The 20643-nt window shown below is 38.8% G+C and overlaps 3 protein-coding genes and 1 long non-coding RNA gene across 5 annotated transcripts in view; all 4 read left to right on the top strand.

The window, feature by feature from the left end:
* LOC134180785 (multiple epidermal growth factor-like domains protein 6) overlaps positions 1–11727 on the top strand; it is a 20549-nt gene extending 8822 nt beyond the window's left edge. Inside the window, 25 exon segments of the mRNA XM_062647972.1 lie at positions 52–105; positions 700–722; positions 785–842; positions 1210–1358; positions 1655–1837; positions 1908–2181; positions 2240–2368; positions 2945–3080; positions 3180–3305; positions 3383–3508; positions 3706–3810; positions 4196–4342; positions 4404–4532; positions 4605–4730; positions 4941–5045; positions 6027–6173; positions 6254–6367; positions 6425–6550; positions 6662–6769; positions 8400–8504; positions 9492–9638; positions 9699–9824; positions 9891–10016; positions 10256–10347; positions 11650–11727. Of these exon segments, the coding sequence (XP_062503956.1) occupies positions 52–105; positions 700–722; positions 785–842; positions 1210–1358; positions 1655–1837; positions 1908–2181; positions 2240–2368; positions 2945–3080; positions 3180–3305; positions 3383–3508; positions 3706–3810; positions 4196–4342; positions 4404–4532; positions 4605–4730; positions 4941–5045; positions 6027–6173; positions 6254–6367; positions 6425–6550; positions 6662–6769; positions 8400–8504; positions 9492–9638; positions 9699–9824; positions 9891–10016; positions 10256–10347; positions 11650–11727 (3039 nt within the window).
* A 371-nt stretch (positions 11728–12098) lies between these two features.
* On the top strand, positions 12099–15185 carry LOC134180784 (protein draper-like). Its single transcript, XM_062647971.1, has 10 exons — positions 12099–12108; positions 12484–12630; positions 12703–12818; positions 12887–13012; positions 13057–13129; positions 13230–13334; positions 13886–13980; positions 14025–14110; positions 14223–14335; positions 15082–15185. Exons 1-10 carry the CDS (start codon positions 12099–12101, stop codon positions 15183–15185), a joined length of 975 nt encoding a protein of 324 aa, XP_062503955.1.
* On the top strand, positions 12994–13851 carry LOC134181213 (uncharacterized). The gene is made up of 3 exons (XR_009970101.1): positions 12994–13012; positions 13230–13334; positions 13825–13851. It is a non-coding gene; the product is annotated as an uncharacterized LOC134181213 (long non-coding RNA).
* LOC134181212 (cell death abnormality protein 1-like) lies at positions 14208–19010 on the top strand. Of its 2 annotated transcripts, XM_062648444.1 has the most exons (8): positions 14208–14335; positions 15082–15207; positions 16898–17017; positions 17092–17235; positions 17296–17370; positions 18246–18284; positions 18340–18392; positions 18462–19010. In XM_062648444.1, coding segments are annotated over exons 2-8 (516 nt in total). In that variant the 5' UTR covers positions 14208–14335; positions 15082–15206; the 3' UTR covers positions 18546–19010. The 2 variants fall into 2 exon arrangements, with proteins under 2 accessions (XP_062504428.1, XP_062504427.1); XM_062648443.1 differs by having other exon boundaries at positions 18340–19010.
* Positions 19011–20643: the final 1633 nt, after the last annotated feature.

Genomic DNA, 20643 nt, shown 5'->3' with positions numbered 1-20643 from the left:
ATTCACTTTTGTTTGTGTCAGATGATATAACGTGTTTGTTTGTTTCCAAAGATTGTTTGGACAACTGGCAATATTGGAATGGAATTGATTGTATTGATTGTCCTTGTGTGAAGAAAAACACATTGTGGTATGTGCAATTGTAAGCGAACTAGAGAGATGAGTTGACTAGTCTGTCAACATCAGGTTAACATAGACTACGAGGGTCTCTTTAAGAGTTTTGGGCACTAATATTATATTTTTACATTTAGACTTGATTACTAAACCATGATTGTTCACTTTTGAAATAGGCTTCATTGCATATTATACCATTTTTGTTATCTGGCAGCTTTGCAACTATGGTTGATTGACAATTTTTGTCATGTGATTAATGCTTTTGTCATGCCCATCTCTCATAACTAAATCTTTCCTCTCGTTTAAGGTTTTTAACGAGAATCAAATGTAGTTAGGGGACTTGAGTCTGGCAAATAGATTAGTGAAATGTTTTTATGTGCGTCACTCCTAGAGGGCAGGGACAACATTTGTAGTGTGGCAGACGGATACATTTTGAGTATGTCATTGGACATAAAATTTTGTCCTTACCTGGGCAGAGTTATCTGTGTAGCAATTTAGTGGGCAGAGGAAGTTACCACTCTCACTTAGCCATTTTCTCTCGAGCCCAATGTCTATGAGTATTAAGAGTCTCTAATTTAACATGTGCAGACTCTTAGACACCAATTACAAAGGTTGTTTTGATGGACTGTTTCTGGGCAGAATATGTGAACTCCACTCTCTTATTTTTGTATAGGATAAAGCATCGGTATCAAAAGAAACTGGTCAATTTGTGTAGCATGATTTTGCACAGGGTTTGAATCTTTACAAAGGCTCTCACGACTACAGAGTGAGTGGACTTTGGCAGCTAATATTTCTAATAGCAATAATCAATTTCATCTGAAATTCAGTTGAAAACATATTGATGGACTTAGTATCTAGATGTGAAAGGAGCAGTTTTGTTGCTAGCAAATTAACAATACAAGAATTTTATAAACGAGTGCCTACAACTTTTGAAATGACCTTAATACTGTGGAGCCTTGCTAATCTAAACAGTGCTATACTATTATCAGCAGTTACTTGTTTGGATTTGTGATTATGAAATTGGTTGTTATGGAAAATTTTATTTTGTTTATTTCTTTCTGTGTCACTAAATGTGTGACACAGAGTTGTTACCTATAGTCCCTGTCTCAGGTAAACGTCTGCTCTTTTGCTTGTGCATTGAGAGTTAACAAGCTTAGTAACTTGGAACAAATTGCCTTGGAAATGTTTTGTAGTCTAGGTTTGCAGGGCTGTGTACTGGACTTTTTTTGGATAAGTGTGGGCCTGAGGTTTTCTGTAATGGGTGATCATGGACATCTGAAATATACAGAAAAAGATTTTACCATAGCGGACAACAACTGAGATATAGACATGTGCTGCTGGTCTTATGAACCATTTTTGAAGAAATTGTATGCATGACTTGGGAAATTACTATGAGAAATGAATATCTCAAAAGTGAAAGTTAATATATAACTTGTTGTCGTCTTTTCTCTTTCTTACATGCGTGTGAATGACAAAAGGCTTATTTGAGTAGGGACAGACGAATGTTTGTAGTATGTTGTTTGTGATATTGTATTACGTGTAGGTGTAATCAATCCAATGGAGAATGCAGTTGTACTTCTGGTTGGACAAACTTGGCTTGCTCGGTAAACTGTTCAGCAGGATCGTATGGAGCTGACTGTCAGAGTGCATGTCAATGCAAGAATAGTGCACATTGTGATCCTGTAGATGGATCGTGTATTTGTGCCAATGGCTACCATGGAACAACGTAAGAGGGTGACAGATGTACAACTTGTTGGCATAGATCGATTGATGTCATTTCTATCTCTGCCTAATAGATGTGAGAACAAGTGTCCATATGGTACATATGGTTTCTACTGTAGTCGCACATGTCAATGTCAAAATAGCGCAATCTGCTCACACATTGATGGCTTGTGTGCTTGTGCAGCTGGCTGGCAGGGAAGACAGTGTGAGTTACCTTGCAGCAGTGGTTTCTACGGTAATTGTCGCCAGCAATGTGTTTGTCTAAACGGAGCTTCGTGTAATCGTATGAATGGAGTGTGTACTTGTACTGATGGCTGGCTAGGAGAGAACTGTTCTCAACCTTGCTCGGTTTAGTTCTGGACATATTTTCTGAATCTGTCTGTGTGATGTAGTTTTTTATTTGTAGGGTTTTAATTATGGCTTAAATTGCCAGTTGAATTGTGATTGTGTGCAATCGAACGCTGACGGCTGTGGCAACGTGCTTGGAGATTGTTACTGCAAGGCTGGCTGGAATGGTGTGTTTCTAGGAGTTCACGTAATTTAGTGGGTGAAATGCCAGGGTTCCTTATAAAATAGTGTGACAACAGAGTTATGGTGAGAAAGGATATAGGGTGTCGTTTGTAGCCGTATGTTTTTTAACTAATTATGACTTAGGGATTGAATACAAATGTGCAGCCTAATCTGTTTATCATTGGTTGCACAAAGTTTTATTCCATAAATTCTGCCATCTTAATATCCCAACAAGACTCCTGGAATTACTAAAGTTACTTGTGAGACACTAAAGCCTTGAACTTTAATTGACTGGTAGCTAATTTATTCCCAGAAATGTCAAGAGAAGAAGTTAGTGTTTACATCATCTTTTATAGTCAATAAGTTATCGTTTGCACTATAAATACTTTATATATATACTTACTACCAAGCGTGGGTGTCAGCATACTGCTTCGACAAATGGACACTGGTCATTTGTTTACCTCATTTTTAGTGCATATCAGTTTTGCGAGACTGTTGACTCTCTGCAAGCAATTCATGTTTCGGATTTAAGACTTGTACCACAGAGGGAGCAGCTTATTTTATAGACATATATTAATATTTGGTTAGATTACTGTTTTAGCATTATTGCTTTTCAAGTAGTAAATGTTCTGACGAATGTCCAAGTGGTACTTGGGGATATGGCTGTAAGGAGCAATGTTTATGCCACAACGGTGCTGTGTGCAATCGTGTAACTGGAGACTGTCAATGTACTGAAGGTTGGACTGGTAGCACGTGCTCACAATGTAATAATAATGTGATTAATTAAGCGTAACTTGAGTTTTATGTCATTCTGATGTGTGAATTTGCAATGGTAGCTTGTCAAAGAGGTTTCTATGGCATTGACTGTAAGGACAAGTGTGACTGTCAGTTTGATTTCTGCACTCCATTCAATGGAAGTTGTATTTGTCCAAGTGGATGGACTGGGCTTCGTTGTTATAAGAGTGAGTGAACTGATAGAAGCTAGTTACAACAATTGTGGGTCCTTTTGTTTTTCTGATGTTATCATTGATGCTTGTAGAATGTGATTCTGGATTTTATGGGCATAACTGTGTGGAGCAATGTGACTGCAAACGAGGCACTTGTGATCGCTTTAATGGAACGTGTGACTGTCCTGCTGGATGGACAGGAGATGACTGCAGTCAAAGTATGTCTACATTGAGTAGAGTAGAGTAGAGTTAATGGCAACTTGCTGTTCCTGCTTGTGGATGCCTTTGAACTTTAAAATAAGAATCTCTGAATAATTGTCTGTGAACTAACTCAGCCATGTTGTCTTTACTGGAATAAACTTTAAGCTTTCAATTATGCAATTGGCAATGTGAATGGTTAACTGTTCTTATGTAGGTTGTCTTGATGGCACGTTTGGTAAAAACTGCTCCAATCGGTGCAATTGTCAGTTCAAATGTGATCCGGTAACTGGGATCTGCATCTGTCCAGCTGGATGGACAGGTAATGCAGATTTTGATTATAACAGACTGAAGGAGGGATAAACAGGCAGGCAGATGACCAAACAACTAACAGACCGAAAGTGAGTGACTATTGGACAGACATAGTGAAATTAGTCACATGACAGATAAGTTGTGATACAGAAGTTGGCATATTAGACAGATTTGGTTTTAATTAACAGACTGATGATGTAAAGGACAATTAGCAAACTAAAAGCAGTCAAAGTCAAGCACTAGAACAAAATCGTGGACAAAATTGTATTAGACATTAGTTGCTGAGGTACCCGTACATGTATGGATAGTTTGTGCAAGATAGATTTGTTGGTATTACATTAACAATATACCAAACTGCTTGTTTGTAAATGTTCCTGTACTACACCATATTGCAGGCGTGACATGTCATTGGAAGTGTCCAGCTGGCACGTGGGGCATTCACTGCAAGGAGCTATGTGCATGTCTCAATGGTGCAACTTGTGATCCTGTGAATGGAAACTGCAGTTGTACTTCAGGCTGGATGGGCGTCACATGCTCACAACGTAAACATTTTACTGAATGAAGTTTAGTCTGTAACTTGAAGTATTTTGTATGGTACGTCAGCTTGCAGTGCAGGATTTATGGTAGTAATTGTGAACAGAAGTGCAACTGTCAATTTGTTGATTGCGATCGTTACACTGGGAGTTGTGTGTGCCCAAATGGATGGACTGGAACTCGATGTTATAAAAGTAAGTAAAGTGGTAGTTGCAACATATGTAATTGCCTATGTTAATTTGTTCTTTCGCTTTGCATTGGTTTGTATAGAGTGTGATGCTGGATATTATGGTCGTAACTGTGAGGAGAAATGTAACTGCAAATGAGGCAGTTGTGATCGCTTTAATGGAACATGTTACTGTCCTGCTGGATGGACCGGCGATGACTGCAGTCAGGGTATGTCTTATTAACTACACTGCACATTGAATGGCAACTTGTCATTGAGTTGATTTTGCTTGCGGATGGTTTGAAGTTTAATGTGAGAAATGTTTGTATGATTGTCTGTAGAACTAATTAACCCTGTTTCTCATTACTTGAATATGATTTAAATTTTTTTTGCAGTGAGTATTACTGTACTGCAATTGAATGCCCTGCTGGTCTTTTTAGGTTGTCCTGATCATACTTTTGGTAAAAACTGTGCCAATGTATGTAGCTGCCAGTTTACATGTGATCCAGTAACTGGTAGCTGCAGCTGTTTAGCAGGATGGACAGGTAATGCAGATTTATATTGGAACAGACTCATAGAGATAAAGAGAGAAGAGGCAGACAGATGGACAGATAACTGACAGACAGATTTAGCTAAAGACAGATCGACAAACTGACTGATTAAAGGGGAACTCTCACCAAATACTAATACTTGTTGAAACAAAGATACAAGGCCTGGTATCTTCCTGCAGGAAGCTTACGGCCCAGCCAGCCACAGAAGCAGAGAATGGGCAACGAGTTGTTCAGACGGTTCCCCGTATGTACCACGGAGTGTTACTCTCTGTCCTCGTTTGGCAGTAACTACTTTAGGTTTAACCATACTAAGTGCTCCTAACTCACCAAAAATGCAGCGAGACTTGATCTATGAACTAGTCTAAGAAGGGTCTCCTTTTGAGGCTCCACGGTTGTATTGACACAGTCGATACTTGCGTGATAAGTTTGGGGTCTCAGTTTGCTTTCTTTTAAGTGCACAGGTATCGGTTTTTCTTAGTAACCAGCAATCAGAGTTACGCTCATGCAACATACAGTTACTAAACACGCCAACACAAGTAATTTCAATGCTTTATTATTTATTTTGGTAAACGTCTGCAGTAAATGGTTGCAGAAGGTTGTGTCTTAAAGTGACAGCTTTCATCTAAGAGATTGAACGTTGACTTTGGTGAGAGTTCTTCTTTAATTAAAGTGAACAGATGGTGACTGGTGGATGGACAGAGAATTTAACTCTTTGGTACAGAAATTTATATAACTCGAATTTCAGAAAGATTTTAGATAAACCGACTTGTGATCTGAGATGACAACTAAATAAAATAAAGGCAATCAGAGTGAAGCAATATAACGAAGTCTGACAGAATTCATTTTATATAGAAAGTCATTCACCAACATAGGCAGACATGACGCAAAATATGATTAAAATTGGTTTTGTTGGTGTGGCATTGATGATATTACGAGCTACTTGTTTCTGAATGTTTACACAAATTGATACTGCAGGTGTGACATGTCATGACAAGTGTCCGTCTTGTACATGGGGAGTACACTGTAATCAGTCCTGTACATGTCTTCATGGTGCAGCGTGTGATCATGTGAGTGGAGACTGCAGTTGCACTGCAGGTTGGACTGGCATCACATGCTCAGAACGTAAACATCTCACTAAACCGAGTCTAGTTTGCAACCTAAAGTAATCATGTGTGTTGATGCTAAATTAGCTTGCAAAACAGGATTTTATGGCAGCAATTGTGAACAGCATTGCAACTGTCAATTCAATAATTGCAATCGTTACACTGGTAGTTGTGTGTGTCCAAACGGATGGACTGGAGCTCAGTGTTATAAGAGTGAGTTAGATGTTTTCTGTTATCATTATCCCTATTTAATTAATTTTGGATTTGCAGAGTGTGATCCAGGATTTTATGGTCATAACTGTGAGTTGAAATGTGGCTGCAAACGAGGAGCTTGTGATCGTTTCAATGGAACTTGTAACTGTCCAGCTGGATGGTCAGGAGACAGTTGCAATCGGGGTACTATTTTGAATAGAAACAGATATTTAACAAATAATTTGATTACTTTATACTCAGTCTGTTGTTTTCAAAATGTACATTTTTGGTAGATTATTGTGCTTTGTTGTGTAGAATGTGCATCTGGATTTTATGGTCCTAACTGCAGACATAAATGTGTTTGTAAACGTGGTACTTGTGATCGCTTCAGTGGAACATGTAGCTGTCCAGCAGGATGGAGAGGTGATGATTGCAGTATAAGTAAGCCTATTGTAACATGTTATCTGAATTAGACAAATATGTATTTAATTACAGTGTAGCATAACTAGGTATTGTTTCTTGAATTTTGTGAAGAAGTGGCGCTGATGATTTTCAGGCTTTGATGACATTTATTACCTTATTAAATGTCTTATATTACTTTGATAGTATTTGGTATTGACAAAATGCTGGAGTCTTTCAAAGAGGTGTTGATTATGTAGCTTGTTACTCAGCATTCTAGCCAGAATTTTTTGCCGACCGACAATATGACGTTATCAAATATAATGACGTCAATTAATGACATCATCAAATGTTTGATGTTGACATATTTGGTAATGGCATCATCCTATCACTTTACTAGAGTCAGAATGGCAGCATGTATATAGTTACTGCATGATTGGTAGACTCTTCAATATAATTGCCACTCAGATATTTTTTGAATAAACCTCATTGAACTTAATAAACATAACAGACAGACAGACAGGTAATACAGAATACAGTAGATTATCACAATAACAAATTGACTTAATTAATTAAAATTGTAACTGTGAGCTGACCTAAAAGAGTAAGGGTGCACAAAACATGAGATTGAAGATAAACAGTAATTAGCAGAACACCTGTTGCAACCACAGTCTCATTAGCACCTTTGATGTGAAAGGTCAACAGGACTCCCTAAGATTACTGTACACCAGATGTGTCTGACATGAGAATATGTATTGTTCTGTAGCAACTTTGGGACCATCAAGGCCGCTAATGGCTTTAGATCTGTCATGGATCTTGCGGGAAAACATCCCACACTATGTTTACTAAGGCTTTCCAATTCTGTTTCCAACCATCAATAAATGCTGTGTTTCCCTGTCCCAATGGTTATTTTGAGGGTACTGATGGTACTGGCAAGAACACCTTTACTAAAACTTAGGTGTTGGAAAGTTGCATAGAGAAAATTAGGGGATTTTAGGTGAATTGCTTTGTTTAAAGGGTCGTCCATTGTTCCTTCTGTGCACTAAATTTATTACACTACTGTACTAATTTAGATTTGTTTGCATGTATATAGTCAGTATGTGCATACATTTTGCTTGGAAATCACTAGTCTATATATAATGTAGGAAAACATCCCACATTATGTTTGCTAAGGCTTTCCGATTCTATTCCCAACCATCAATGAATCCTGTTTTCCCTGCTCCAAACGGGCCTTCCCTCTCCCAACCGTCATTTGACGGTACTGACTTTACTCGTGAGAACACTGAAGTAGTGTTCTTGAAAGACGAGACTTATTGTCAAGACGTATACTCCATTTCCTCTTATATTGTTGAGAACTTTTTAAACATGCACTTGAATCTCTTTGCAAGCTGTCTTGTTTGCTATTGGTTTTGTTGAATTATTTCTATGTACAATCTCATACATTTAGTATACCTCAATGTAATGATCACATGATATGTATGTGTATATTATTTGCTACATGGTTTCAGATTGAGATGAGCTATTCTTGTCATATGCCCTTAGTGTTCCTTTTGGTTTTCTATTTATTATTTTGTATGGTAATTAGTAATTCATTCATTTGTAGCTGGCATGAAATCATTGTGGTGAACTCAGTGATATTTACTTGTTGCTACAGGTTGTCCAGATGGTAGATTTGGTATAGACTGTCAAGGTTCATGTCAATGCCAGTTTAGCTGTAATCCAGTGACAGGCCACTGCTATTGCTCTGCAGGATGGACAGGTGGTTATATGAATTAAAACTTTTGTTTACACATAAGGAGAAGTAGACAAAAAGATGAGCCAGCAAGCTAGCAGATGGACAAAGACAGACAGAGAGACAGACACAAGTTATGGTAGTTTACCAAATGATTATAAGAGAACTCTTACCAAATGCTAACTTCTTGAAAGAAAGATACAAGGCCTAGTGTCTTCCTGCAGGAAGCTTACGGTCCAGCCAGCCACAGATGCAGAGAATGGGCAACGAGTTGTTCAGACCATTCTCAGTGTGTAGCACGGAATGTTACTCTCTGTCCTCGTTTGGAAGTAACTACTTTAGGGTTTAAATACATAGTACTCTTGATGCACCCAAAAGGCATCGACACATGATCTATGAACTAACTTAAAGGTCTCCTTTTGAGGCTCCATGGTTGTAATGACACAGTCGATACTTGCATGGTAAATTTGTGGTCACAGTTTGCTTTAGTCAATAAATCACAACTTTCCACCATATGTCTCACAATCCTTGCCTTGAAAAGTGCACAGATATCGGCCTTCCTTGCTAACCAGCAATCAGAGTTACTCCCATGCCACGTACGGGTCCTAAAGTAAATTACACAGGCAATTTCAACGCTTTATTTTTTGTTACAGTAAACTTCTGCAGTAAAAGGTTGCAAATGGTTGTATCATGAAGTGACAGTTTTCATCTGAGAGATTGCTGATCTTGGTGAGAGTTCTCCTTTAATGCTGCTTTAAACAATTGACATTAAAACAGCATACAGAGTCATTTGTTAAATTGTTTTCTACATATTAGTTTTAGACTTTTGTACATTAGAATTTTAACTGATTAGTGGTATTTAATCAATTTAGTGCACACTGACATTGTTTATGTCTCTCTCTGCTTGAGTTTTTGGTTGTTATTATTGTTCATGAAATGGCAGACGGTCAAGCAGACAGACACCCCAAATTCTTAGACAGCTTTGAAGTCTTTTCATTGCATTTCTCTGTTTAGGTAAAACATGTCACACTAAATGCTCATCTGACACATGGGGATATAACTGCAGTCAAGCATGCCAATGTCAGAATGGTGCATCTTGTAATGACGTGAACGGCAACTGCAACTGCACTTCTGGGTGGAAGGGAAACACTTGCTCAGAATGTAACATTTTCAGTTAATGAAATGTTAGTTAACTGAGTGTGGACTTTTTGTGTGATCTAGCGTGCATTAGTGGCTTTTATGGCAAAGATTGCAAACAACAATGTGACTGTGAATATAATAACTGTAACCCCAGGAATGGAAGTTGTCAGTGTCCAAAGGGTTGGACTGGACTTCGTTGTGATCAGAGTTTGTTTAGGACACCTCTTTGTATTATTTAGCTACTATTAAGTACTATTTTTCCATTTCTTTTAGGGTGCAAGTCTGGATTTTATGGTCGTAATTGTGAGCATCAGTGTCACTGTCAACGTGGAGTTTGCGATCTCTTTAATGGCACATGTGATTGTGCTGTTGGGTGGACTGGAAGTGATTGCAGCCAAAGTATGTCATCTTTCATAATAGAGTAATGCTTGACTAGCGGGTTTTATCCTGAGATTGTATTGATTGTGACTGCCTGGCTGGATGGATGGAGAACTGTTGCAGTCAGTGTACTGTTTCAGATAGAAACAAATAATTTGGTTACTTCATACTCAGTCTGTTTTCTTCAAGTTTACGATTTTGTAGATCATCGTGCTTTGCTGTGTAGAACGTCCATTTTGATTTTATGGTTCTAACTGCAGACACAAATGTGTTTGTAAACGTGGTACGTGTGATCGCTTCAGTGGAACATGTAGCTGTCCAGCAGGATGGAGAGGCGGTTATTGCAGTCAAAGTAAGCCTAGTGTAAAATGTTATCTGAATTAGACGAATATGTGTTTAATTAATTACAGTTTAGCATAACTAGGTCTCGTTTTTCATTTTGCTGAAGAATTGGGTCTGATTATTTGCAGGGTTTGATGACATTTATTACATTAATAAATGCTGTATATTGTAAACCCAGTATATTTCGTATGGATTTTATATAGGTATTTTGCGTACAGTAGCTGATTGTACTGAATTAACATGAATATTAGAATTTAAGTTTACGATAATAATCTTAGATTAACTGCACCACTGTTATCGCAAATGGCAATGTGACCTTTGCGTCCTAATCTTAGCCTATGTAGAGAGGACGACCACGTGGCTTGGTGGGAAGCTCCATTACTGTCACTGGCAGCATGCATCGTGGTGAGACGTTTTCAATAGGTATTTATAATCATTTGGACAGTTGACTTCGTAACATGGTGGCAAAGCTTCTTTGTTACTAGTTCTGTTGCTGTCTGTCACAAGACTAGTGTCTTTGGCTAGCTTTTCTATTGCTGCTCTAGTTTCCAATCATAAATGTAGTATGAACGTCACTTTTGCGCTACTTTTATCTAGAACATTCTCAACTGCACGGTTGGCGGCAACAATATTGTTCTGTGAAGCAGAATGTGCTATATGGTTTGGATTGGGTAGCCAAGGTAGTTGAGGTCGTGGTAGCTCATCTTCCTTTAGCCACCGACGAAGACCTGGCTGCTTCAAACTGCTACTCAATCGTTGTTTGCTCCTCATTTCATTGCTGAAAAGTATAGTTTCTGGATCTGCACAGGGCATACCCAGACAAACTTTGATGGTGCGACTTTGGTTAAGTGTGTGCACTAACATATCGGTGTGCTACTGGTTTGTACAAATATATTATGTGTACGAAACAGCGTCAAGAGCAAACGTACGAAATTTAATGATATTAATTAAATATAGTTTATTTATAGTATTACTTTGATTTCATTTGCTATTAACAAAATGTTGGAGTCTTTCAAAGAGGTGGTAATTAGGTAGCTTGTTATTAATATTTAGGTGTTGGGAAGTTGGAAAGAGGACACCATGTGATTTTGTGTGAGTTGCCAAAAAGTCATCTGTGGTTGCTTCTGTAGACCTATTTTTGTTACTAATGTAGATTTGGTGCGTTTATAGCCACTGGTTTATGGTTAGTCTTTAATGTGCTTGATTGTCAAGCGTTTCAATTTTATTGCAATTTATCATCAGTATGTGAACATTATGACCAACAAACTGTAAATAATGTTACTTAGAATATGGTAATTAGTAATTCATTTAGCTGGCATACAGTCATTGTGGTGGCCTCGGTGACTTTTACTTGTTGCTGCAGATTGTCCAGATGGGAGTTTTGGTATAGACTGTCAAGGTTCATGTCAATGCCAGTTTAGCTGTAATCCAGTGACAGGTCACTGCTACTGCCATGCAGGATGGACAGGTGATATAAATAGAACATTTGTTTACACATAAGAAGAAGTAGAGAAAGATGAGCCAGCAAGCTAACAGACTGACATGCAGAGAGACAGACTAAGGGGTTATTTTAGTTCACCTAATAATGGGCTATTCCATTTACACTCCAAGCTGAGAATATGGATGACTTCATGGATGACTTCATTTTTTAACCCCCTCTTCCCTAAGAAATCGCAACTTAGACACATACCTCTTTTTTGTCTGCCTCTGATGCTCGCCAGAGAAAAAGAGTCATGTGCGCTTGCAATCTGGTATGTACTTATGACTACAGGTATTACTAAACTAAATCCATACCTCCCCTCTCCCTCTAAGAAAACGTCAGCCATATCCCTGGGCCTGGAGACTAACTGGAATAGCCTAACTAATCTGCTTTAACTTAAACGATGGATTTTATACCTCTAGCCTACAAAGTCATTTGTTAATTTTTTGTACATATTAGTTTTTTATTAAGCAATTTGTTCATTAGGACATTAACTGATTTGTGGTATTTATTTTATTTAATGCACACTGACAGTGTGTATCTTTATCTTTTGCTTGAATATTTTTCGTGGTTATTGTTGTTGATGTAATAACACATAGGCAAGCAGGCAGACACCCATAATTCTTAGACAGCTGAAGTCTTATTATTGCTTTTCTTTGCGTTTAGGTGAAACTTGTCACACTAAATGCTCATCTGACACATGGGGATATAACTGCAGTCAACCATGCCAATGTCAGAATGATACTTCATGTAATCACGTGAACGGCAACTGCAACTGTACTTCTGGGTGGATGGGCAGCTCTTGCTCAGAATGTAAAGTTTCCAGTAATTAAGAAGTGTTACTTGACAAAGTGTAGACTATTTTTGTGATCTCGTGTGTGGCAGTGACTTTTATGGCAAAGATTGCAAACAACAATGTGACTGTGAATTTAATGACTGTAACCCCAGGAATGGAAGTTGTCAGTGTCCAAAGGGTTGGACTGGACTTCGATGTGATCAGAGTTAGTTTAGGACACCTCTTTGTTGTATTTAGTTGGTATTATGTTTCTGGATTTCATTTGCTGTGTAGGTTGTAAGTCTGGATTTTATGGCCGTGATTGTGAAAATCGGTGTCACTGTCAACGTGCAGTTTGTGATCGCTTTAATGGCACATGTGATTGCCCTGCTGGATGGACTGGAAGTGATTGCAGCCAAAGTATGTTATCTTTCATAATTGAGTTATGCATGACACATGACCAGTTTGTGTTAGCCTGTGATTTTATTGCTCTCAAACATGTGTGTTTGGGCAAGAGGGCAGGCAGGCAGCTGGCGGGTTTGTGTGTGTGTGGGTGGGTTAGTGTGGGGGGATGTTTGGTGAGTTTATCTTTGTAACTGTTACTCTGTTAATCATGTGTTCATTTCTCTGCTTTCAGATTGTCCTAAAGGTAGCTTTGGTAAACGTTGTCAGAATTCATGCAATTGCAAGTTTCACTGCCATCCTGTGACTGGATCTTGCATTTGCCCTGTTGGATGGACAAGTAAGACGTTGGTAATATGTCTCCGTTTTAACTCTCAAAGAAGAAATAGCATTTGGTAGGCTGTCCATTAAAAGACAAACAGACATCTACTTGTCACATGTATTTGTAGTCATTTTGCTTGCCATTATCTAAGGTCTGTACTGTAGCATATTTTATTGATGAGTATCCGGTTTAGGTATGTAGAAGAATGTGTAAACAACCAAATAGCTATTATATTTGAATGAAGCCCTACAGGAGTGTATGCAATTATTTGATCTCATACAGCATATATTGTAAGGCTTACTTACTCATTCGACACGTTAACTTAATTAAACACACATTGAGCAGGCGGCACAGCTAGACATTAAACATTTTATTGTAGTTTTAGTGTTATATGTTTTCAATGTGTTTTGAGATCAAGTCAGCAAGAAATGATTTTAGCTGTTTGATGTAGAACAGTGGTATTGCATTATACAAATTTGTTTGTTTATTGTGTGTATATGTGGTGCAGGATTAACATGCCATGATAAATGCTTACATGGTACATGTATGTTTATGTCAAAATGGTGCAGAGTGTGATCATATGACTGGCAACTGCAGTTGTACTTCTGGCTGGACTGGCAATATGTGCTCAGAACGTCGATGCTCTTTGATTGCATTTTGTTCAGTGTATTGATTACCAGTTGGTGATGACTGTTGTATTGTTGACAGCATGTTCTGCTGGCTTCTACGGTGAAGACTGCCAACACAATTGCAGCTGCAAATTCGATGACTGCAATAGATTTAATGGTACTTGTGTTTGTCCAAGTGGATGGACTGGACTTCGTTGTGATGAAAGTTAGTTTCAGCATGAAACGTTTCTTTTAGTCATAGCTGGATCTGTTCTGGCTCTCTAATTTGTACATCCAGATTTTATGGTCCCAATTGTCAACTCCAATGTCATTGTCAACAAGGAACTTGTGATCGTTTTGATGGAAGGTGCACATGTCTTTCAGGATGGACAGGAGATGACTGCAGTCAAGGTAAATTTGTGGTATCTTGTCATGAATTGAAACAGCTAATTATTGTATGTCGCTGAAATTATTATATTTAATTAACTAGGTAAGATAGCAAACCAGGAAACATTGTTGAAAGTACTGAAATCAATTTATAGGTGTATAATGTACAGGATTACCCTGCTGAGCAATGTTTGTGAGTCATTCTAGTAATTTATTATCCTAATTGAATATGGTTTTAAACTTTTTCTTGTTGCTGATGGACTACTGTTATCACTGAAGAATTTGACTTTACCTATCAATTATTGCAAGTCATAGAGTAGCTAGCACCACTCACTTCAATTCAATTTTGCCTGAGTGGCATGTGATAAAAACTAATTTATATCCTGTTTGCCCTCTCGAGCATGTTAGTGAGGCAGCCAATCAAGATCATCGTCTGACGGTTGAACATCTTCTGTGTTCAATTTATACATCGAGTGACTAAGAATCGTTGATTTACATGTGTATCACAGTTAATGTGTGTGTGTTGACAACTTAATAGATTTTTGATCTTACAGTAATTTGCGGTCAACAAGGACGACTGGCTGATATCCTATATCAGCCTCTCATCCTGGACTAAGGGATGATCTAAGCTCATTTGAACTCTCTTAGCAACGGGATATATATATATGTATGTATATATAGTTGGTAACTTCTAGTTTTATCTAATGCCGCAACGGTGATCATGCATGTTGAGGAAGCTTACAGCTAGTTTGTTGTGTTTGTTTCTGTAGCTTGCAAACCTGGATTTTTTGGACGAAATTGTCAGGAGAAGTGCAGCTGCAAACGAGGAAGTTGTGATCGCTTCCGTGGAACTTGTGACTGTCCTGCAGGATAGAGAGGAACCGATTGTAATCAAAGTAAGATGTCTAACTAGCATTTGTTGTTTGATTCAGGGGCGTAGTGTGACATCTAGGAACTAAGGGGCTAAACTGCACAATGCTACGGACATGACCACTTTTTATGGACACGCCCGCTTTATTGGCTTCTAATTGGTTGAACCGGTAGAATCAGTGGCAGATTCAGACTAGAAAAGGTGGTGTATATACTATATACAGCTGTGGTCCTCACACATATTTATAGTCCACAATTTTATGACCACGCCTTTAAATGATGGGGCTATAGTCTGGTCTAGCCTAGCCTCGTACCAGACCCTCTCGTGCCTTTGTGTCTAGTTCATGTATAACACAACAAGGACAATGCCGGAGAGGGTCTGGGATCACCCCGCTCACTTTCTTCACCTAGTGTCACCCCACCTCACCAATGTCAACACTTTCATGCTCTTAGTTAATTATGAATCCCATCCTTTCATCAAAGTTGTGCTAGCTGTGGTATTCGATTACATACATTCATTGTTTACATTTCGTTCCTGTAGCTGCATGGGAAGAGATTCATTTTACTGCATGGGAAAAGATTCATTCACGCGATCCTGAGTTTGATTCACGTTTTCTGAAGCTGTGAGGTCCAATGTGATTCGATCAGCAGTCTAGATAGCTTGGACTGGGGATGCACTAGGCACCACTCTATTACTGTGCTAGGCTACGAGAACAATATGAAATCCAGAAGCTTGTGTACGATTTGGGAACATTTGTAGCCTGTTAGCGTGTGCAGCCAGACACGGTGTTGCATAACTAGCACTTGCGCTCTTGAATCTCTTGGAGAGGAAGTCCTCTCTTCCAGAGAGGTTGGCAAATACGTAGAGCTTGCGTAGAGACAGGATACCAACATTGAAAGGAAACAAGTAGAGTACGAATAGAAGGTCAAGTCTGATTGCAATACATTCCGTGTGACACATGAGAATAACTATTAGACTAATCATATTAGTAGCCTGAGACTTAGTGACATACGAGCTAATTTGATTATATAATAGCATAAGCAGTAGGCGGGATGATCCCAGAATTTCTCCGTAGTTGATCTGTTATACAGGAACCCGGCACGACGATTCGAGAGGGTCTGGTACGATTCTAGTTTTGCCCATGTCACGCTATGCCCTTGTATGATTACATGAAAAGATAGTGTGCAGTGTATCAATACTAAGTTGCTTATTTGGAAGTGTGATTGATTAATTGCAGTTGCATGAATACCGTCATACCACAGTGACACTTAATTTAGTAAGAACTTTCTATTGAGTAAGTCTTCGTTTGTCTGGGCTGGGTCTGTGTAATTTGTTCCATACAGTGCAAGATACAAGATTTTAGTTTGCTGCATCGTAGGCACTGCAATATTTGATTATTATAGACTTCATTATTGATCAAGTTGATTGATTGGCAGTCAGATGCTACGGGAGAAGTTAGTTAACTTCTATAATGCGTGAATCATGTCTGTTAACTTTCAACAACAATGTCTGTGGCGTCAGTGTATCACCTGCTGTATTAATTGATATCAACAGGTATATTAACTTATTAATCTATATGTTCATTTATTTTTTAAATGTTGATGTTGTTCATACTTAGGTTATGTTGTTCATACTTAGGTTTTATAATGCCTGATTTTATAATCACCTGCTTTGTTTTGTTATCAGTTGATTGCATCTGTTTTATTGCATTGTAGTGTGCTCTAACAATACATTCGGAGTCGGATGTCAACCATGCGATTGTCAAATTGGTGAATGCAACTGGGAAACAGGCTGTGTGTGCCCAAGAGGACGTATTGGAATAAAATGCGAACAAGGTGTGTTCTTATTAGTATATGCATGCAATGTGTGTATTGTTATTTTCCATTTGCATCTTTGTGTTTTGTTGTAGGGTGTGACTCTGGTTACTATGGAGATGGATGTACCTTGAAATGTGCAGAAGAGTGTATCGATGGACAGTGCAGTCCAGACAATGGACTCTGTGACTGCAATAAGGATTTAGTGTGGAATAATGGCAACTGTCAAATTGCCTCAGGTTTATTAAGTTATTTATATATTTATTGGCCAATGTGTGATACGTGTCTTTTCAATTTAGTTGTCATAAGCAGTACAAACACTCAGACAGGAGATGTTAAGAAAGTTGATACGTGGATTTGGGCAGCAGTCGGAGGTGGAGTTTTGTTGCTCCTTGTCATACTGATTACTATCATTGTCGTGTGTCGAAAGAGAAGAAAAAATGGTGTTCCGGTTGCAACTGAGTATTTTTTGTGTATTTTGGTCTGTTTGTGGTATCTCTCTGTGTTTATGTGTATATGGTCTTTTCTTGTGTACATATGCCCTTGGTTTGTTAAATTCTGTTCTGTAACGTTGTTGTCAACTGTTGCATGTCTGGTTGCCTTCTTGCCAGATGGTTAACATGGATCAGTTTTTATATGTTTTAATTTGTACATGTTTTACAGTCTTTACAGTAGATGATTTTACTTGTGCCAAATTGGCGTGAGCCTGGCCCATGCTAATTTGGCCCCGTGTATACGGTGTTGGGTCGAGCTAAGTGCAATGAGCCCATGCTAAATTATCCCGACCTAAACCATAGGGCCAGACACAAGCTAAGCCTAACTACCTGTTACATATTTTCGTGTTACTGAGCAACAATGCACAAAGCACTTTTCCCGCTGCTTCCTGCCAGATTATTGTCAAAATTACAAACCATAATCGGATCATGGGGATTTCTCGTTGTGGAAACTGGACTGATGTGCAGGTTAGAATTTGACCGACAGTATTATCTTGTTCATGCCCCTCGTACAAAGCATACCAGAAGCGCTCAGTTAGCCCAGATAGTGTTAACATGCCACCAGTCATGCCAAATTAGCATTGGCCAGAAAATTGGCTCGAGCCAAATCGTCTAGCGTAAAGCCAGTAATCGCTTTGTTTTGTATAGTGGGTAAACTGATGTTATAGATGTTTGTATTTACAATTTATTTTTTACTTTCGTTTAGTCTGTGGTGCATTTGCTCTTGTTAAATTTTATTATTTTATGTTATGAAGGACTACTGTACGCTACCAAAACGATTCAGGACAATCAAGGTTTTTTTATACATTTTAACTGTTTTTCAGAACATTTCAAGCTTGGTTGATTTAGGTTACCAGTTGCGTCTTTTCAGACCAATTCGGCAGCTGATGCTGTGTGCAAAGGTTTTGACTTTTGAGTTGTTGGGTTATCATGTGACATCAGCTGTACTATGTTTATCGGCAATGCTGCAGCCTGTGGTGGCGGCAAGGTTTCAGACGATTGCAGATCATTTTCATCAAAGCTCCCATCCAGTGAAAACGCTTATGATACATTAATGGGCCTTCCAAAGAACAATGCTGAACATATGAACTTTGCCCATGTTGAGGATTTTGTTGTAAGTCTTCCTACTAGAAGACTAGTTGGTGAAAATCGTACAGAAAATTATCCGGGATATGATGTACCCAGGGCAGTTAAGTCATAAATTTTAGCAATCCGGTTTACAATCTGGCTGATCTCAGCCCAGTTAATGAAATCGAGGTGGCAGCTGCTACAGACAAGACTCTATATGAGGACCCTTTTGAGCTGGATGTTGAATGACCTGCTAATGGCATGTAAATGACAAGTGTTTTATCATGTGTTCAGACCCTTACTTAGTAGTCGTGGTCTACTCTGTAGTTATTATGTTCTTGGTTAATTTCTATGCATTATGTGAAATGTAGCAATATAGTCGTTGTTTGTAATGACTGAACGAGATACAGGCAAATTTTACTGTGGCTTGCTATAGGAATTTCTTGGTCTTTCTGTCCACTGTATTTTATTGTAGTCAAGTAGAGTGGTAATTGACAGTCTAACAATGATACAAGACATGTGCAAATGCTCCCATGCTGTTATGTTACAGCTACCTATTATGATACAAATTGTTATATATGGTTGTCACCACACATGAGTTTGGTGCTTCATTTCAATACAAATAACTTAGAAGGTCACAATGTACAAGTATAGTTACTGTGAATTTTTGGTCCCGGTTTAAGAGCGATTGTGCGGAGCACAACTTGGTAATTCTTTCCGCTGAGAATAGACGTTTGAATGCGTGATTGGTGGAATGGTTGAGAACATATCATTAACACATTTGGTGGGTATACCTATGTACTACATTCAATGATTGCATACAGACCCGTGTAGCACCAATTAATATCGGCCTCCACGTCGTCAAGACTGGCGTAGACAATGCCAGAATGAAATTTATCGTAACTGCAGAAACTATTTATTCAATGTTTGCAATTTCAATGTCTCTGAATTTTGAAATTGCCACATCCTATAACTTGTTTGGTTCGCAGCCTGAGCCCAATTTTATTATCTGCATGAAGCTAAGATAAGTTTGCGGCACCAGAAAATGGCTGGTACATGTCTTTGGACGACTTAACCGATTAGTAGGTATGTTGGAGTCTGCACGGAAAATTTGCAAAATCCTCTTTTTCTAATAGGTGTGAAGACGAGAGGGTGTGGATAGCCTCGTACCCCCATACGTATGGCAAAAATTATATGAAGCATAATGTCTGTTGCTCTTGCGCACACTAGAGTATTTTGTCAGCTTGAAGAAAGAGTTTTGCCTTGCCTTTGCTAGCAGAGATGGCTTACTTGACCTAGATGCCCTTTTGCAAGTTGCAAGGTTTTGGAATATTGTCACTATAAATGAGTACCTAGTCTTTGACTGAGGAAAGCAAAGGTCCAGACTGCGTCAAATTCTAACAGCCACTACATGGGGTCACTCACGGGGACTTCGGGTGCCCACCGCAGTTGAGTGCTTGCCGCTGAGAGTAACTAGCCAGACTTTAGGAGATTGCTTAGCACGTCCCAAATCTCCCGAGTAGACAAAACACAGGAATCAGACAACCGGATGGGGGCATAACCGTTTATAACTGCAGCTCAGCTTCTTAAGTAAGTGTCTTGAGCGGGAAAACGGAAGTTGTGTTGCGGTAAGAATAAGCCTTTACGGCAGTGTTTTGTTTTTTTACAAGTTAGAAAGGAATTGTTGCCCGGGAGACACATTACACTTGGCTTAGCTATACTGTATATCTCCGAGCACTGAATTTCCATCTACAAGAAAGTCGACCACCAATCATCTTGACCGGTCCTAATGCTGAGGCTCTAGAAAGACGTCAACTGAAACAGTTCCAGAGATTTCAGACAAAAGCTAGCAATTAGTCTCAAAGGGACAGCTGTTGCAAGAAAATATAGATTGTAGTGATGCGAAGTGCTTTCTGGTAATGCCACGATCAAACCATACATAGAATGTGACCGCTCTAGCATGTATCGGAAACTCAAACACATCTGCTTGACAAAAGACGCCAAAAAGGACGTCCAACGAGGTTAGAACAAATGATACATGCAGACATGCAGACACTCAGTTACTGTATAATACTATACAGATGC

This window comes from Corticium candelabrum, chromosome 6 (assembly GCF_963422355.1).
Source record: "Corticium candelabrum chromosome 6, ooCorCand1.1, whole genome shotgun sequence".
NCBI lineage: Eukaryota > Metazoa > Porifera > Homoscleromorpha > Homosclerophorida > Plakinidae > Corticium > Corticium candelabrum.
The sequence above is the reverse complement of the archived record's forward strand: the minus strand, read 5'-3'. Positions and strand labels throughout refer to the sequence as shown.